An 18,754-nucleotide genomic window follows, 5' to 3' on the forward strand; every position below is an offset into this window, starting at 1 on the left:
GGGAGGAGAAGGGATGCTTTAGGGAAACAAGATGCAATCACAAAATCAGAGGCTCTAAAAGAAAAGTCAGAGGAGGCCAAAAGAAAAACATAATCATTAAGACAGCATTTCTCCTACTCAAATTCACACAGATGTTATCATTCAGCACTAGTGCAATGCTGCCTTGGGTATACTCTCGGTGGAGTTCTTTATCTCCCTCATTCTTTTTTTCTATACGTGATGATTTAGTTGGGAGGGGCAGCACATCAGTGAAAGTCTTCCTAAGGGCCCATCTTGGTACAATTTTGTGTACATATCACAAAAGGTAAAGATAAATCCAATGTGAGCACCAATTGTAAAGATAAGCCTTCAAAGCAATCATAAAACAAGTAAGATAATCATTTATATTATATATATATATATATACATATATATATATATATATATTTGTCTTTCATTAAAACTTTATAGCACACTAGGGAGAATAAAGACTACATGGCTGCTACAGTGTAAAATGCTGGAAGAAAACTAGTCAAAACTGCTTTTTAGATATATAATTATGATTACTGATGCCCTTTCAATGAAATCCTATGTGGTTAAAATGAGAAACACACAACCTGGGAGAAATGTCTATTCCACATTTCAAGTTGTGATCTGCTGCATTGGTATGAGTTTTGGTGAAACCTGGTAAAAGAAAGAGAAGAAAAAATGACCAAATTGTACAAAACCTCATGGCATCAACATCTCTTTTCTGAATTTCCAAACCTGAATAATGTTGGCAACAAACAGCCTTGCCACAGACATCACCTAGAGTTTTCTCATTATTTTCCATTCTAAACCAACAAGACAGAAAACTCTTTCCTGTTTACGTTGTGGGTATATAGTTCTCAACCTTCTTGCACATTACAGTTCCTAAATTAAGCATCAGTAAGACTGGCAACAGCAAGAGGGTGGAGGAACAGACAGAGACGATAAAGGGTCCAGAAAACCAAGCTCTCGGAAGGGATCACTGAGCTCTGAGATTGATGCCTCTGAAAGTACCCAAAACAGAGACACAGAGTAAGGCACAAGTCTCAAAATGCTCAAAATAAGTCTAGTCAATTCCCAATTTCGTTGACACAATGTAGTCTTTGGATTAACTGGGCCCATATTAATGAAGAGATACATGATCGATGATGAATTTTATCAGAAATATCATAATCAGAATGGAAATGCTATGAAGGCAGTAAAAAGATTCCAAGTTATTTTTAAAAAGGAGGTAATAGCATTAAAAATATTAAATGTTGTCTAGGTTTATGTTCAATATACAGAATACATGCATTCCTAGAAGACTTGAAGCAGAGAAAAATGAGGACAGGTCTACATTTAATGGTAGAGCTGGTGGAAGAATAAAGTTAAATGTAAGTGATTTGGCTTAATTTTGACTGATCTTTCAAGGCAATGTCAGGTACAGATGTCTTCATTCAGTCTGGCAAATATCCATGGAGTCCTATTAAGTAACAGTCCCCATGGAAAGCACAGTGGGGGCATATTAAAACCTAGATGATTTTTGAGCTCTTCAAGAATGAAGCGATTGAAGTGGGTCTAGCCTTCCAGAATAAACAGTTAATATTTTGTTAAATTAATGAAAAAATGAATGAATAAATGGATTAAATAAGCCTTAAAGAATTAGAAGAAAGGTTTTAATAGAGGTTAAAACAGTATTAACAATAGGAGTAGACAATTATTTGGCTTTGATGAGGTTAAATATTTTTAGTTCATTTATAAATTGTTTCTGTATTAGCTCTTCACAATGCCAAGAGCTAATGCCCCCTTTTCCATTTTTCTACTAAAAGAATGACACGATCAGAGTAAAAAGGATCGGTATGGCTTGGTATACAGCTTAAAATAAATGACAGCTCATTCAGACCTGCCAGTTCCAAGAGCAGATATATAATAATAGACAAAATAATAGACATATAATAAATAGTCAAAAATCACAGCCCACATGTGCATAGATCTTCAACTCTACTGAAAAGAACAAAAGACATATGGGCTCTGAGTATTTAGAAAGTGTGTCTCACAAACAACCCATTTTCTTTTTTTAAACAACAGAGCATCTGTAGAAATAATTTAATGAAATGAAACTCTATTTTTCGGGAAACAGATCATTTCCAATAGATGCTTTATAGCATTTCCTTTAAAAGGAAACTGGACACCTTAATTTTATAACCTAAACATCTGATCACTTTCCTTGGCATACTGACCCTATTTTGAGCTCTTAATGTCATTTATATCCTCAATGTGGACTTTGACTTATATGAAGAAAGAAAGAGATGAAGCTTTATGTAGACTGACTTGGCCCGCCTATTTTTGTAATGAAAAACACCTACTAAATCACCATTTTTCATCCTGTTCTTGCTCAGTCTCATCAACATTTTAAGCCCATGCAGGCTGAAGCAGATCATCCTGCCAAGGTGATCTACAGGTAACACAAGACTATATGATTTAGGTGTAGAATATAAGCCAACAATTTGTTTTCCCAGTCCACTGAAATCCCAATGGTATACAATTTAATTCTGGTACAATGCCAGTTCATAATAGATATGGAGTATAAATTTATTCAACTTAGCAAAGAATATGTACACCTGGCTTCTTCCAAATTTCACTGCAAACATATAAATAAGCTGTATTCTTAATTTTTGCCAATGGTGGTTTAGATGTATTCCTGCCTGTAGAATAAGACCAAGACCCTTGGGAGTAGGAACTACACCAATTTGTTCTATTTTATTCACATTTCATAGCTCAATGTGGGACACAAATGGGCGTTCAATAAATAATCATGGTTGATGAAGTTTATTTTACCTCTGGAAGTTTATTTTACCATGTGATTTTCAAATATGGATTCAATTTTTCTTAAATCTAATTAAAAAATAAAAACAGAAGGAAATAATGTTGTTTCAAAAAAGGTCCACAGACATATATGGTAAAGAAAAAAATATTTTATGTAACACAAGCATGCATTAGAAAAGAGAGAAATGAATAACCATTTGAATTAACTACTTAGTGGAAAAAGAGACTTCGGAGATAATGCAATTTAAGTGATGGCATATCACTTTTCCCTTTTCTTTCTACTTTGGCCCATCAAGTAACTGGCAGGAACACACTGAGTGAAATACAGGAATCTGACATTTTCATTAGCTTGTCACAGCTTTAATAGGAGAAAATGTTAGCCAACACATTTTCAAAATTACTCAGACCTAGGTTTTCACCCTTTTTTCTTTATTATGCAACAACCTGGTTGTCTAACTATTCCCTTCTAAAATGTTTATTTCCAGGTATAGATTGAAGACTGAGTGGGCCTTTTCTCAAAAAGGAATTTTGACTAACTTGTATAAAGTTATAGAGAGAGTAAAATGGTACCTATCCATTAATAACCACATGGAATATCTTCTAAATTATGTGAAACACTTTATTTGAATTATCAAATTTGAATTTGAATTATTTAATTATTAATTTAATTTGAATGATCAAATAAAGAAATGTTACCCTCAATATAATTTTATTATTGTATGTATTTTATTGATAACCCAGCTATTACACAGAACATATTAATTAGAGCATTCTAGTCCCTACCATTACAGAAAAACAATCTGCTACATGTGATTTCACCCATCAGGGTCTAAAGAGATGCCACTGATCATCAGATCCTCAAAAGCTAGCTCTTTTGTTGAGATGGTTCAGCTGATACTACACCTTTTCATTTTCACAACAACACTAATATGCAAATTCACATCTTATCTCAATAGCCTAATTTGGAGGAAATAAGATTACATGTCAATGTCAAAAGAGAAAGAGGGTGATATGGTGTTAAATAAGAAACCACAGAGATATTTTTCAGTGCATCAACACAGGGAAACTAGCACTTAAAAACAAAAAGCAAAAAGCAAAAGCAAAAAGCAAAAACACTAAAACACCTTTTTCATCCTGACTTAACTACATAAATGGAAAAAAAAAAAAAAGCAGTAACAACAAGGGTCCTTTCTTTGTATATCCTCTTTCATGGCAAAGAAATGAAAATCATGTGGATTCGAAAATATTACCTGATGAAGAAGAGGTTAACTTACCCACAACGGGGAAAAATACAAAGAACAGCTGATAGGTAAGAAGAATTATTTGCTTTTACCACTGAAGTAAGGGATTCTAAATAGTGAAAAGTATAAACAGATTTCATTTATTCTCCCTAAGGTTACTAAAAAGCTAATTAAAGATGTGGGTATTTTTTTTGTTGTTGTTTTTTGTTTTTTTTGTGCTAGGTATTGCTGACAGACTTCTTTTTTCCAAAGGGAAATTCAAAAAAGGTTAATAGACAAAGACCCTCAGACAGTACCATAAACAGTTATATGTGGATAATGAATTATGCAGCAAAATTGTTTTTATAGAAATTTGTTATGCATTAACAGGTACCAGCCAAGCATGTAGTACCTAAGGAAGAAGCGTATGAAATATGTGCCTGATTTATCAAATAGGTTTTGTTAAATTACTTTCTCCAGGATGGGTAGCTGCAACATTTCTTCCCCATTATAACTGTATTTCATTTTAACTAGTAAATCCCTTCTTAAAATGTATGTGAAAAGAAAATTCTTTTCCTTCAGCTTTTCAGAGACATTTCTCCTTTATTTTGATTAACTGCAAACAGACTGAACCATCCTCTCGACCCCCATTAGATGGGTGATCAGTGATTTATAAACAAGCACTTACATTAAAGGGTGACTATATTATAATATTATTTTTGTTTTGAAAAGTGATTTGGGGATTTCTTTAATTATACTCCTCTGGTATATTATGTGCTTTGTAAGTCTGAGTTTTTATGCACTACGTTTTTCTTTAAATGCAGGGTATACCTATTTTGTGACTATAATTCAGTGTCAGAGCTCAACGTTCCAACATGTTCAATGGATGGAATAATCAAGCATCGAAGTTAATAAAAGAGAAAGCCCTAAGTCATAGGTGGATTAAAAAATAAGGGAGCATCATTTCTCCATGTGTGGCTCACATCTAGCCACAGCTCTAATAGGTAACCCAAGAACAGAAGATTTGCAAGGGACTTTACAGAAAGTAGCTTTGTGTTCAAGCTCCACCTTCTGTTTCCAGCAGTCCCTGGTGGTTCCTCCCCCTCCTGCTTCTGACTCCTGAGCCAAAGGGTGGCCGTGAGTCAGAGCCCGTTCCTGCTCCCACCTGCTCTCATCTGGAGGCACCCTTCCCTTTACTCCTGTTCTCTGTAAAGGTCAACTCCAAAAATGATCACAAATTAATGGTTCATGTCCTGTAAACACCCATTAATCAAGCTCATGATATAGGACAAGTGGCTGGATTTATTCACAGAAACACTTACTGCAAAATCACACCCAGTGCTCTTTTTGATGTCATCCACGGTCAGGCCTTCCCAGAGTTCAATCAGCGTCAGTCCTTTCTTGTTGTCCACGTCAAACACAGCCTGTCGGAATCAAGAAAACGACAATGACAATTTCCATCACAGTAATTATTTTACAACACAAAACAGAAACAACCTCTCAAGTTCTTAAAGGAGAGACAAGACCGAGGACAAAAGACTCTGAAAATCAGCAATGAGAAAATGTCAACTCTAATGGTTATATTTTGGTGAGAATAAATGCCAGCTCTCTAATCGGCAATTAGTTGTGGAGCACTGTTGATGTCAGAAGATAAATGAATGTTGACTACTGATGGCACATGCTACTACTGTAACCAGTTTTGGGTTTTTGTTTGTTTTGTTTTGTTTTGTTTAACTACTTTCCTTTAGTTAGGTCTAACACTTCTGGTCAAAATTTCAGTTAGAAGAATAATGATGATTTGAAGGAAAAAAGGAATGAAAAAAGGGAGGGAGGGAGAAGATATTTGGAAGGTGAATGTATAAGGATGGTGGGGGAGAGCTGATCAATGCTGCTAGGTAAAGAGTTACAGGAAATAAAAGAAAGCACTTTGAAGTGGTTATGAGTAATTACAAAGGGATAGCTGTCCTGATCCTGAAAGACCCCCCCTGCCCAGGTAAATATTACAACTTTCCCTTTTAAGTCCTGCAAAGACACACAGGTCCAAGAGGACAGCATGAGAATCTCCCCCTTGGTATGAAAATCAAATGAAGATGCTCGTGTTTAGGACAAGCATGAGAAGGCTAACCTCACCTTAATGTTCCTTTACAACATTGTGGTTGGTAATGCCAGGTGATGGTAATGCCCATTGGTACAGTATGACCTCAGCACGAAGACTCAACTTGTTGTACCTGATTTAGGATACCTGCCATTTGTTACACTTAGCAATATGACAACCTGAGTGGAAGGGACTGACAAAGTCATTTAATATAACCTCTCGCTCAGGAATTCTTCCATTCTGAGATGGTCGGCTCTGCTAGAGGCTTCCGATGCCAAGAGGCTCACTTGTCTCAAGGCAGATTAGATGGTCTACGGATGGGCAGCTCTAACTATAAGAGCCCAAAACTGCTTCCCTCTTTCACTTGCTGGATCTACAAGCAAAAGGCACTGTTCCCTCTCTTGGCTTTCACTACTAGTTTCCTCTCTCTCTGACTTAAAAATTATGCTCCTCATATCCTTCCCCTCTTCCAGGTTTACCTTACATTCAACTATTATTCACAAGCTGATCTTTATTTTCAGCTAGTTTGGAACTCAAACCCAAAATTTCCATTTTAAATACTCTTGTGGATAGGAGGCTAATATGAAGACACAGCAACCTGTAGAGGAAAGAACCCTGGCTTTCAAGCTGGACTGGAATTTCGGCTCTGCCACACACTAGCTAAATGATCTTTGGTGAACCTGCCTTTGCATGTGTACATGGATATCAAAAAACCCTACTTCCCAAGATTGTTATACAGGACAAATATAACGAACATTATCTGGGCACCTGGCATCATGCCTGAGGCATAACAGGGGCACCATATACATGCATGTTCTTTCTCCTTAATAGCTTAACTTATTGTCACTTGTGTGTGAACTCAAATCAAAGCCCTAAAACGGTTATTAGTCTCCCGTTAACTGATTTTTCCCCCTTGAGCAAAACATTAAGAGGACATGATACCTGAATTCTATGTTTATGTTTGATGAATTTACAGATTACCTGGTTGATTTTACTGGAAAAGATGATTTAAATTTTAGAGGAAATATTCCAGAAAACTTCCTTTTTGTTTGCACATTTTTATGTTCCTAAAATATAAAATGGTCATTTAGGAATGTCTGTATGCTACATTAGCTTATTTAATTCCAAAATGACAATTAAAAAATTTTTTTTAATGGACACTTTTGCTTTGTAGAAAATGTGTCTGGAGCATTATCCATACTGATTTTCTTTTCCCTGCATTATGAACAACTGTAAATTTATCAAAATGAAACAAATTAAAAAAAAAGAGTCTCTAGATTATATTATTAAGAATAGGAAGGGAAGGAATTTGGGGAAAAGATAACTGTAGTGTCATGAATATAAGCCTTCAGTGATCAGGGAGAGAAAATCTATGGCAAATCTACTTACTGCTTTTAGAAAACTTTTAACACCTTTATCAAACTCTAATTAGCTCTCAAGGTCATATACTGGAAAGCCAAGCATCTATTATTAAAATGAAGGAAATTTACTTTTGAAATATTTAGGAAGATTTCCATTTAGCAGTATAAAGTATAAACAAAACCTTGATAAAAATGGAGACCACATTATAGATAAAGCAGTTAATCATAGCCCAGCTGCTGGCGAAGAAAGCATCTTTCATAACCTCATTCTAGCAGTACAAAACTAGGAAATCAGGGTCAAAAATCTCCAAAGCCTCTTTCAAAAGGAAAACTAATGGAATTTCTTTAGAAGTTGAAAATGGAATTCTAGGGGCATATCTGCAATGGCAGGCTGAACACATTTATTGCCCTAATGGCACCGCATTCTCATTCAGTCATTCAACAAATATGCATTAGAGCACCTACTATGTACAGAGCCACAGGGGTAAATGTGCACCATTCCCTTCCTTGGGGTTCCCACAGCTGTCTTTCCCTTTGCCCATTTTTATCTATCCAATGTCATCTACACTAAAGGCTTCAATTATCCTTTACTAGGTTAATGACTTCCACAAGTTTGGTCCAATACTGACTTTCCTTCTGAGCTCCACATCCACATCTCTGTTTATCAGAAATCTCTGACTGGACGTTCAGGATGTTAACATGTTCAAGAATATCAAACTGGGTGTGTCAAAGCTGAACCCAATCTTTTACTGCCTCCCACCGCTCCTCCCTGTCTCTTCCTACCGTCTGGGCTTCATTAGGAAAACTCAGGAAGCACCTCTGTCTTAGCAGCCTTGTCCAATTCATCATCTAGCTAGGTTGAGTCCATCTGGGTCTCTCGAATCTCTCCTTCTAACCTGTGGTTTAGAACCATGACGCTTCTGGCCTAAATCACTGAACGAATCTTCTAACTGAACTCTGTCTCATCTCTTCTCCCCCTACTCTGCATAAAAGCTACAGCATTCTTTCTAACATGCAAATCTAATCCATCTAAAATCATTGAAGGGCTTCTACAAGCAACATAATGGCAATACATTCATATCTTTCAGTACTCACTCTAAATGTCAATGGACTAAATGCTCCAATCAAAGACATAGGGTAACAGAATGGATAAGAAAACAAGATCCATCTATATGCTGTTTACAAGAGACCCACTTTAAACCTAAAGACACCTTCAGATTGAAAGGAAGGGGATGGAGAACCATCTATCATGCTAATGGTAAACAAAAGAAACCCAGAGTAGCCATACTTATATCAGACAATCTAGACTTTAAAATAAAGACTGTATCAAGAGATGAAGCAGGGCATTATATCATAATTAACGGGTCTATCCACCAAGAAGAACTAATAATTGTAAACATTTATGCACCAAATGTGAGAGCACCCAAATATAGAAATCAATTAATCACAAACATAAAGAAACTCATTGATAGTAATACTATAATAGTAGGAGGCTTCAACTCCCCACTCACAGCAACGGACAGATGATCTAATCAAAAAATCAACAAGGAAACAATGGCTTTGAATGACACACTGGACCAGATGGATTTAACAGATATATTCGGAACATTTCATCCTAAAGCAGCAGAATATACATTCTACTCCAGTGCACATCGAACATTCTCCAGAATAGACCACATACTGGGACACAAATCAGCCCTCAGCAAGTACAAAAAGATCGAGATCATACCGTGCATATTTTCAGACCACAATGCTATGAAACCTGAAATCAACCACAAGAAAAAATTTGGAAAGGTAACACATACTTGGACAGTAAAGAACATCCTACTAAGGAATGAATGGGCCAACCAAGAAGTTAAAGAAGAAATTAAAAAGTATACGGAAGCCAATGAAAATGATAACACCACAATCCAAAACCTCTGGGATGCAGCAAAGGCAGTCATAAGAGGAAAGTATATGGCAATCCAGGCCTTCCTAAAGAAGGAAGAAAAGATCTCAGATACACAACCTAACCTTACACCTTAAGGAGCTGGAAAAAGAACATCAAATAAAACCCAAAACCAGCAGAAGACAGGAGATAATAAAGATTAGAGAAGAAATTAATGCTATCGAAACCAAAAAAAAAAAAAAAACAGTAGAATAGATCAATGAAACCAGAAACTGGTTCTTTGAAAGAATTAACAAAATTGATAAACCACTAGCCAGTTTGATCAAAAAGAAAAAGGAAAGGATCTAAATAAAAAAATCAAGAATGAAAGAGGAGAGATCACAACCAATACAGCAGAAATACAAACAATAATAAGAGAATATTATGAGCAATTATATGCCAATAAAATGGGCAATCTGAAAGAAATGGACAAATTCCTAGAAACGTATACACTACCAAAACTGAAACAGGAAGAAATAGAAAATTTGAACAGACCCATAACAGTCAAGAAATCGAATTAGTAATAAAAAATCTCGCCCAAACAAGATGGCCTTCCAGGGGAATTCTACTAAACATTTAAGGAAGAGGTAACACCTATCCTCTTGAAGCTGTTCCAAAAAACAGAAATGGAAGGAAAACTTCCAAACTCTTCCTATGAGGCCAGCATTACTTTGATTCGAAAACCAGACAGAGACTCCACTAAAAAGGAGAACTACAGACCAATTTCTCTGATGAACATGGATGCAAAAATCCTCAACAAGATATTAGCCAACCGGCTCCAACAATACATTAAAAAAATTATTCACCACGACCAAGTGGGATTTATACCTGGGATGCAGGGCTGGTTCAATATCCACAAAACAATTAATGTGATTCATCACATCAATAAAAGAAAAGACAAGAACCATATGATCCTCTCAATAGATGCAGAGAAAGCATTTGACAAAATACAGCATCCTTTCTTAATAAAAACCCTCAAGAAAGTAGGGAATAGAAGGTTCATACCTCGAGATCATAAAAGCCATATATGAACGACCCAATGTTAATATCATCCTCAATGGGGAAAAACTGAGAGCTTTCCCCCTAAGGTCAGGAACAAGACAGGGATGTCCACTCTCGCCACTGTTATTCAACTTAATATTGGAAGTCTTACTCTCTGCAATCAGACAACACAAAGAAATAAAAGGCAACCAAATCGGCCAGGAGGAGGTCAAACTTTCACTCTTCAAAGGTGACATGATACTCTATATGGAAAACCCAAAAGATTCCACCAAAAAACTGCTAGAACTGATTCATGAATTCAGCAAAGTTGGAGGATATAAAATCAATGCACAGAAATCAGCTGCATTCCTATTCACCAACAATGAAGCAACAGAAAGAGAAATCAAGAACTCGATCCCATTTACAGTTGCACCAAAAACCATAAAATACCTAGGAATAAATCTAACCAAAGAGGTGAAAAATCTATACGCTGAAAATTACAGACAGCTTATGAAAGAAATTGAAGACAAAAAAAAAAAAAAAAAAAAAAAAAAAAAAGGACAAAGATTCCATGTTCCTGGATAGGAAGAACAAATATTGTAAAAATGTCGACACTACCCAAAGCAATCTACATAGTCAATGCAATCCCTATCAAAATAACACCAGCATTCTTCACAGAGCTAGAACAAACAATCCTAAAATTTTATGGAACCAAAAAGACCCCGAATAGCCAAAGCAATCTTGAAAAAGAAAACCAAAGCAGGAGTCATCACAATCCCAGACTTCAAACTATATTACAAAGCTATAATCATCAAGACAGTATGGTATTGGCACAAGAACAGACACTCAGATCAATGGAACAGAATAGAGAACCCAGACATGGACCCACAAACGTATGGCCAACTCATCTTTGACAAAGCAAGAATGAATATCCAATGGAATAAAGACAGTCTCTTCAGCAAGTGGTGCTGGGAAAACTGGAGAGCGACATGCAGAAGAATGAACCTGGACCACTTGCTTACACCATACACAAAAATAAACTCAAAATGGATGAAAGACCTCAATGTAAGACAGGAAGCCATCAAAATCCTCGAGGAGAAAGCAGGCTAAAACCTCTTTGATCTTGCCCTCATCAACTTCTTACTCAACACGTCTCTGGAGGCAAGGGAAACAAAACCAAAAATGAACTACTGGGACCTCATCAAAATAAAAATCTTCTGCACAGTGAAGGAAACAATCAGCAAAACTAAAAGGCAACTGACAGAATGGGAAAAGATATTTGCAAATGACATATCTGATAAAGGGTTAGTATCCAAAATCTATAAAGAACTTATCAAACTCAACACCCAAAAAACAACTAATCCAGTGAAGAAACGGGCAAAAGACATGAATAGACACCTCTCCAAAGAAGACATCCAGATGGCCAACCAACACATGAAAAAATGCACAACATCATTCATCATCAGGGAAATACAAATCAAAACTACAATGAGATACCACCTTACACCTGTCAGAATGGCTAACCTTACCAACTCAGGCAACAACAGATGTTGGCGAGGATGTGGAGAAAGAGGATCTCTTTTACATTGTTGGTGGCAATGCAAGCTGGTGCAGCCACTCTGGAACACAGTATGGAGGTTCCTCAAAAAATTAAAAATAGAACTACCCTGTGACCCAGCAATTGCACTACTAGGTATTTATGCAAGGGATACAGGTGTGCTGTTTCAAAAGGGTACATGCACCCCCATGTTTCTAGCAGCACTATCAAACAATAGCCAAAGTTTGGAAAGAGCCCAAATGGCCATTGATGGATGAATGGATAAAGAGGATGTGGTATATATACACAATGGAGTATTACTTGGCAATCAAAAAGAATGAAATCTTGCCATTTGCAACTATGTGGATGGAACTGGAAGGTATTATGCTAAGCGAAATTAGTCAGAGAAAGACAAATACCATATGACTTCACTCATATGAGGACTTTAAGAGACAAAACAGATGAACATAAAGGGAAGGGAAAGAAAAATAATATAAAAACCAGGAGGGGGACAAAACATAAGAGGCTCTTAAATTTGGAGAACAAACAGAGGGTTACTGGAGGGGTTGTGGGTGGGGGGATGTGGTAAATGGGTAAGGGGAATTAAGGAATGTACTCCCGAAATCATTGTTGCACTATAATGCTAACTAATTTGGATGTAAATTAAAAAAAAATTTTTTAAAAGTCTAAAAATAAAAAATAAAATCATTGAAGGGCTCCCAACTGCCTTCCAGATAAAACTCAAATTTCTTAACAAGGTGCTCACATTCCTTTACAATTTAGCCCTTCACTGTCTTTTCAACTGTAACCTTCAGAGTCCAGTCCTGCCCTCACTCTACATTGCTCCGCTGGCAGGTCCTTGGGTTGGCTGTTTATTCTTAATAGCTCCACAACTCTGCCTATTTCCTTTCCTTAGCCCAGAAGGGCCTCTTTGGGTTATTCTAACTTGTAAAACTCCTACTTACCTTTCAAGACTCATCACTGAATCTATCAATTTTCTCCATCAAGAGAAGTGTACTACATTTATTCAACAAGCATTCGCTGCGTATGAGCAAACATCATGCAAAGTACTGGATAAACATTGACGAGTGAGACAGGCAGAGCTGAGAGGTTATTTCAATACAGTGGTCAGTGCTGAATTAGGGTACGTACTAGGATTCAGGGAAGTACCCAGAAGACTTGTGGAGACAAAGGGAAGACTTGCCAAAGAAAGAAACATATAGTTGAGACATAAAAAAAAAATGAGCAGGAATTAGCTAGATGGGAAGGGTGAGAAGAACATTCTAGGGAGGGAAACAAGATGTGCAGAGTCCCAGAAGAACATGGAGGGTAGGGAAGGCAACACCATTCACAGCATTTTAACAAATGAAGTGGGGAGAATTTAAAAGCAGAAAGAGAGAAACTGAGATTGGAGGAGAAAAGGTAGAGTCTGTGAAATGCCTTGCAAAACCCATTACAAGTCTGTATTTGATACCATTCGAACCTCTCCTGACACTCTCCCCAGGTTGTTAGGCAGACTTCTTGTCTCCTGTGTTCCTAACTCCTCATCTGGCATGGCTCTTCTCACATTTATTACCCTAGCCTCGGGTACTGCCAGATGCACGCTGTCCAGCCCTCCTGAATGTGCTCCCTGGGGGGCGGAGACTGATCTCTTTTCTGTAGCACACTGCTGGTAATACTCTAGTTCAGACAAGATGCTCGCAAAATCCTTATTAAATGAATAAATGCATAAGACAACAATGTGAACGGGGAGAAAGGATAGATACAAGTTTTTATAAATGGCAGTAAAGTTAAATAATAGTCTGTTATATCATAAGGAAATGTAGGTATGAGATGACAGGTGTCCAAATGAATGGTGCATGACTGAGGATGAGGCACAGGCAGGAGTGCGAAGATGGCCAGAAACCTCTTCGTGATCAAGAGGAAAATTGCATGAGGCCTAAAGGATGGATAGGATTTGGGGAGGCAGAGTCGAGTGGAACGTATTGCAGCTAAGAGCAGTGAACTGGTAAGAACTAGGCCAGAGAGCACATGTAGTGGGGATGGGGGAGAGGGCTTACTTAGGAGAAGAGGAAGATCAATGGGAAAATGTTGGTGGAATTATCCTTAGAAGGTCTACCACTTCATTAAAGAAAACAGGATTGAGGACTGCTTTGTCGTTATTTTCAAAGTAATAGAATCTTTTCAGTAAGTCCTGTCACCACAATTTTGTAGGGGTTCAAGAAGCGGTAAGACTCAGGGAATGAATGGTGAAATAAAATATTCTGTAGTTTTATTCAATTTCTATTCTCTACAAGTCATCTTTATGGAACCCCACATAAACAGTCCTAGGGGAAGGCAACATTTACAACACAATGCTCTTTAAAATGTGGGGGCCCCCAGGTGGCTCAGTTGGTTAAACATCTGACTCTTGATTTCGGCTCAGGTCATGATCTTACGGTTCATGAGACTGAGCCCTGCGTCAGGCTCTGCACTGACAGCGTGGAGCCTGCTTGGGATCCTCTCTCTCTCCACATCTCTCTCTCTGCCCCTCCCCCGCTTATGCATTTGCTCTCTTTCTCTCTCTCCAAATAAATAAACATTTTAAAAAATGTTTAAAAAGTAAAATGTGGATCTGTCAAGTACTATGAACCTCTGAACCTACTTCAAAGGGCTGCGTTAGGGTGCTTCTTACCACACTTCAGTGAGAGGCAGCAAACCAGACTAATGCCAAGATGCTGTCCCTGTGGCTCTTGCAAAAAGAACAGCATCCAAACAAGCCAACCCTGATACAGATAATTTTGTTTTTTGGTTTCATCAAGACACTGAATCAAGAAAACAGCACCCTCCTAGCTCACTTAGGAGAATTATGTCATTCCAACATTCTAGGTTCAAGTCTGGGTCAGAAAGATGACTGTAGACAACTGCCAGTGAGGCTTCTCTCAGATGTGAGCAGCTTTCAGTCACACCATTACCAACATTTTCCATCTAAGAAGAAAAAATCTAGAAAAGCACTAAAATGGCTCGTGTGTTCTGAAGTTCTTTAAAAAAAAATTTTTTTTAACGTTTATTTATTTTTGAGACAGAGAAAGACAGAGCATGAATGGGGGAGGGTCAGAGAGAGGGAGACACAGAATCTGAAACAGGCTCCAGGCTCTGAGCGGTCAGCACAGAGCCCGACGCGGGGCTCGAACTCACGGACCACGAGATCATGACCTGAGCCGAAGTCGGCCGCTTAACCGAATGAGCCACCCAGGCGCCCCCTGAAGTTCTTTTTATAAAAGAGCTGAAAGCATGCAAGAACCACAGAATAGATTTCTTGGCTCACTGTGGGGCCTTTGAACCCAAATGATGAAAACCCCAACTTTGACAGAGTTTCCTAAAATGAAATCAAACAATTTGTACTTGTGAGTTGGGAAAGCAAAGAAGAAAGGTAGGAATGATTAATATATTCTTAACTTTATATACATCATCCATCTTAGACATGTTAATCGTCCAAGTAAAAGGATGAATAAAACTTCTCTTTGATCATATATACTGTCAAAGTTACCAAGGACAGTAGTGCAATTGTGTATATGCTGCATGGTATACACACCAGAGAGGTGCATGTCAAGGATTCTACATATAGAAACATTAAATTGACGAATTTTCCTATTCAGTCTACCCACGGATTAACTTAATCCTATGACTACCAACATACCCTTTTAGAGGGTGATGAAAAAGAATCTAAGAATTCTTATAATTAAAAAAAAAAGTGCTGGCTGACATTAGAGGAAATGAAAAGAGGCACTGTACCTTTTCAGTAATGATGCGGTTGACGCACTGCTTCCCAGTCAGTGGCAATGTACATTTCTCCATGATTTTATGTGTATTTCCCTGTTTTAAAAAGAAGGAACATCAAAAGAGTAGTTAGGGACCAATTCTTACTTAGAAGTGGAATAATGATAGGACACACAGGAACTATCAGAGAAAGCATCTCCTAAGTACAGGCTGTTTCAAAATCTTTGCACAGTCACGCTTTTGCTTTCTTTCTGGGGATAGCTTCTGTTCCTAACATAATTTAGGGAGAATACCAAATGGATAGCAAAAGCCAGAAATGATTTAGTTGGGAAATATCTTGTCATAAATTTAAACTCTCAAGTCTCAGTCCTTATATATAACGTAAGAGAAATTTTACTTCTAGTATCCTGCTTCCTTTTCCTTTTCAGGGAATGGTCTCCTCGACAAACACAAACTATTATTCACCAAGGATAAGAAGCATGTACGAGATGCGAATGTGTAATACCCTTCTTAAAATTAATTTTGTTAGAAAAGTAAAACATACATGAAAACACCAATGCCTAGCCTCCTTTACTTACTTTTGGACCTGCTCTCAACAGGAATCAATTTTTTTTTCTAGCATTTTCTTTTGTATCTATACATTTTCCTATTACCTCTTCTTTTTTACAAACTGGGTTCCATGCTATTTGTTTCTTGATTAATTGATTTTAGACACTATGTACTAACTTCTTATTGTGGTACATGAAGACTTAACTCTCTTATAAAACCCTGTCCTCCATTGTCATCTGCACTTCTTCATTAGAGCTAGGCTGCAAACTGTAGTTAACTCAATGGTTAGAATTTACACCATTCTGCCTCAATGACCATGTAAAACTGTTCATCGCTGAGCCAGGCAGTATAGTATACCATGGTTTTATTTACTTTCTCATACCGCTGTTTGCTGTTCCTGGAGTTTGTCTGAGCCTCAGTTTGCTCATAAGTAAAATGTATGAGCTGTCCTAAATCTGTATTTTTTCTTTTAACTACTGTACCCTTTCTTCAAACATAAAATAAAAAGGGAGTAAGAATAGAAAGCGGAGTATTTATACAAAGAAAACAAAACCATGAATTCAGAGAGATGTATGAACCCCTATGTTTACTGTAGCCTTATTTACAAGATATGGAAGCAACCTCAATGTTCATCAATAGATGAATGGATAAGGAAGATGTGGGCACGCACACACACGCGCACACACACACACACACACACACACACACACACACACACACAGGAATATTATGCAGCCATAAAAATAATGAGATCATGCCATTTGAGACAACACAAATGGACCTAGAGAGTATTATGCTAAGTGAAATAAGTCAGACTGCGAAAGACAAACAGCATATTTTACTCATTTTACTCATAAGTGGAATACAAAAAACAAACAAACCTGAATAAACAAACAGAAAACAGAACGAGACCTATAAATACAGAGAAAACTGATGATTGCCAGAGGGGAGGGGGTGGTGTGCTGGGCAAGGCTGGTGAAACAGAGAGGGAGATAGATGCTTCCAGTTATGGAATGAGTAAGTCGTGGGAATAAGAGACACGGCACAAGGAATATTGTCAATGATATTGTAACAGTGATGTATTGGGTCAGATAGCAGCTACACCTCTGGGGATCACAGCATCATGTACAAATCGGCTGAATCGCTATGCTAAACACCTGAAACTAATATAACACTGTGTGTCAACTATACTCAAAAAAAGAATGGAAAGCAGGTTTTCACCCATTATACCCCTTCCTCCAGCCTACATCCCAATGTAGACATGGCCTCTGGGCACCTGTACGCAAACACAATTGAAACATTAGCTCTGATGATCTGATTATAATTATCATTAAGCTCCTTTCTAAGTATCAAGCAACAGGAGCCTAATTTAGTATTTCCCTTGAGGATGAAAGCTACTTCATCATATTCTAGATCTTCTACTAAAAAATGGAAAAATGCTTCTATTGATTCTTTTTGGGGCCTAAAGCCACCATACATGGTGGCTCAGTTGGTTAAGCATCCAACTCTTGATTTCAGCTTGGGTTGTGATCTCACAGTCATGACACAGAGCCCTGCTTAAGATTCTCTGTCTCCCTCTGCCCTTCTCCCTGGCTCATGCTCTTACCAAAAATAAACAAACAAACAAACGAATGAATGAATAAATGAATAAATAAATAAATAAAATAATAAATAAAATAATAAATTAAAACACCACACATGATGTCATAATCATCTTTCGACATCTTACTGTTTTACCACTAAAATAAGCACCTGCTATCTGGCTTATATCTCTCTCCAATTTCTGTCAGAGCTAGTGTACAGTCATAGGCAAGGAATTTCAGATAACTAGGTTTAATTAAAAAGATTTTGTTCCTCGCAATAAACTTTCAACTCTCCAATGCACCAGTAATTAAAAGGCTTTAGTGTACTTCACCCAGTGCATGGCACAAAAAGTATTATTTTTTGAATAAATGAATGGGAGGAAAATGAAAGGTCTACTGGAAATCCCAGATGGATTTCAAAAAAAGACAAACCCTACTATTTTAATTTAATCAAAATGAGTGCCAAATACATACAAAATGGATACACATTACGCCTTTAATAACAAGTTATATGCTTCTGGATCTTACTGTATAAGAAAATTTATAATTGTAGAAATAAAACCTCATTTTCACTTCATTTTTAATGCTCTACTTTCCTTCCCAGTTTCAAAGGAAGTTTGCACGTGTCACAGAAGCTTAATTAAGGAGCTGAAATTAATGATGAATATTCAAGCTTGTACAGTTGTCAGGTCTCCTTACATTGAATATAATTCAAATAAGGCATGTCACAGTGAATTCCAGGCCTGCCTGGGTACAAAGGGAGCAATCTGTGGGCCTCTGAAGAACATTTTTTGCAGGGAGCTCTTACTTTGTTCTCATTATTTGAGCAAGATCCACATCTGGTGTGAGCAAAACTACTTGGATTTTAATGAACAACAAACTCCATTTTAGGAGGAATCAGGAATTTCAACTGACAGGACTAACAGAGACC

The 18,754-nt window shown here is 37.3% G+C and overlaps 1 protein-coding gene across 1 annotated transcript in view; it reads right to left on the reverse strand.

Annotated features, from left to right (window-relative positions):
* Positions 1-228: 228 nt before the first annotated feature.
* Positions 229-18,754, reverse strand: part of OXCT1 (3-oxoacid CoA-transferase 1) — a 138,926-nt gene continuing 120,400 nt past the window's right edge. Inside the window, exons 15-17 of the mRNA XM_040496180.1 lie at positions 15,707-15,787; positions 5,354-5,455; positions 229-663 (exon numbers count right to left, since the gene is read on the reverse strand). Of these exons, the coding sequence (XP_040352114.1) occupies positions 622-663; positions 5,354-5,455; positions 15,707-15,787 (225 nt within the window). The 3' untranslated portion in view covers positions 229-621. The remainder of the gene's footprint in view (positions 664-5,353; positions 5,456-15,706; positions 15,788-18,754) is intronic.

The sequence above is a fragment of the Herpailurus yagouaroundi genome, unplaced genomic scaffold (assembly GCF_014898765.1).
Source record: "Herpailurus yagouaroundi ecotype Mexico unplaced genomic scaffold, PumYag 29, whole genome shotgun sequence".
NCBI lineage: Eukaryota > Metazoa > Chordata > Mammalia > Carnivora > Felidae > Herpailurus > Herpailurus yagouaroundi.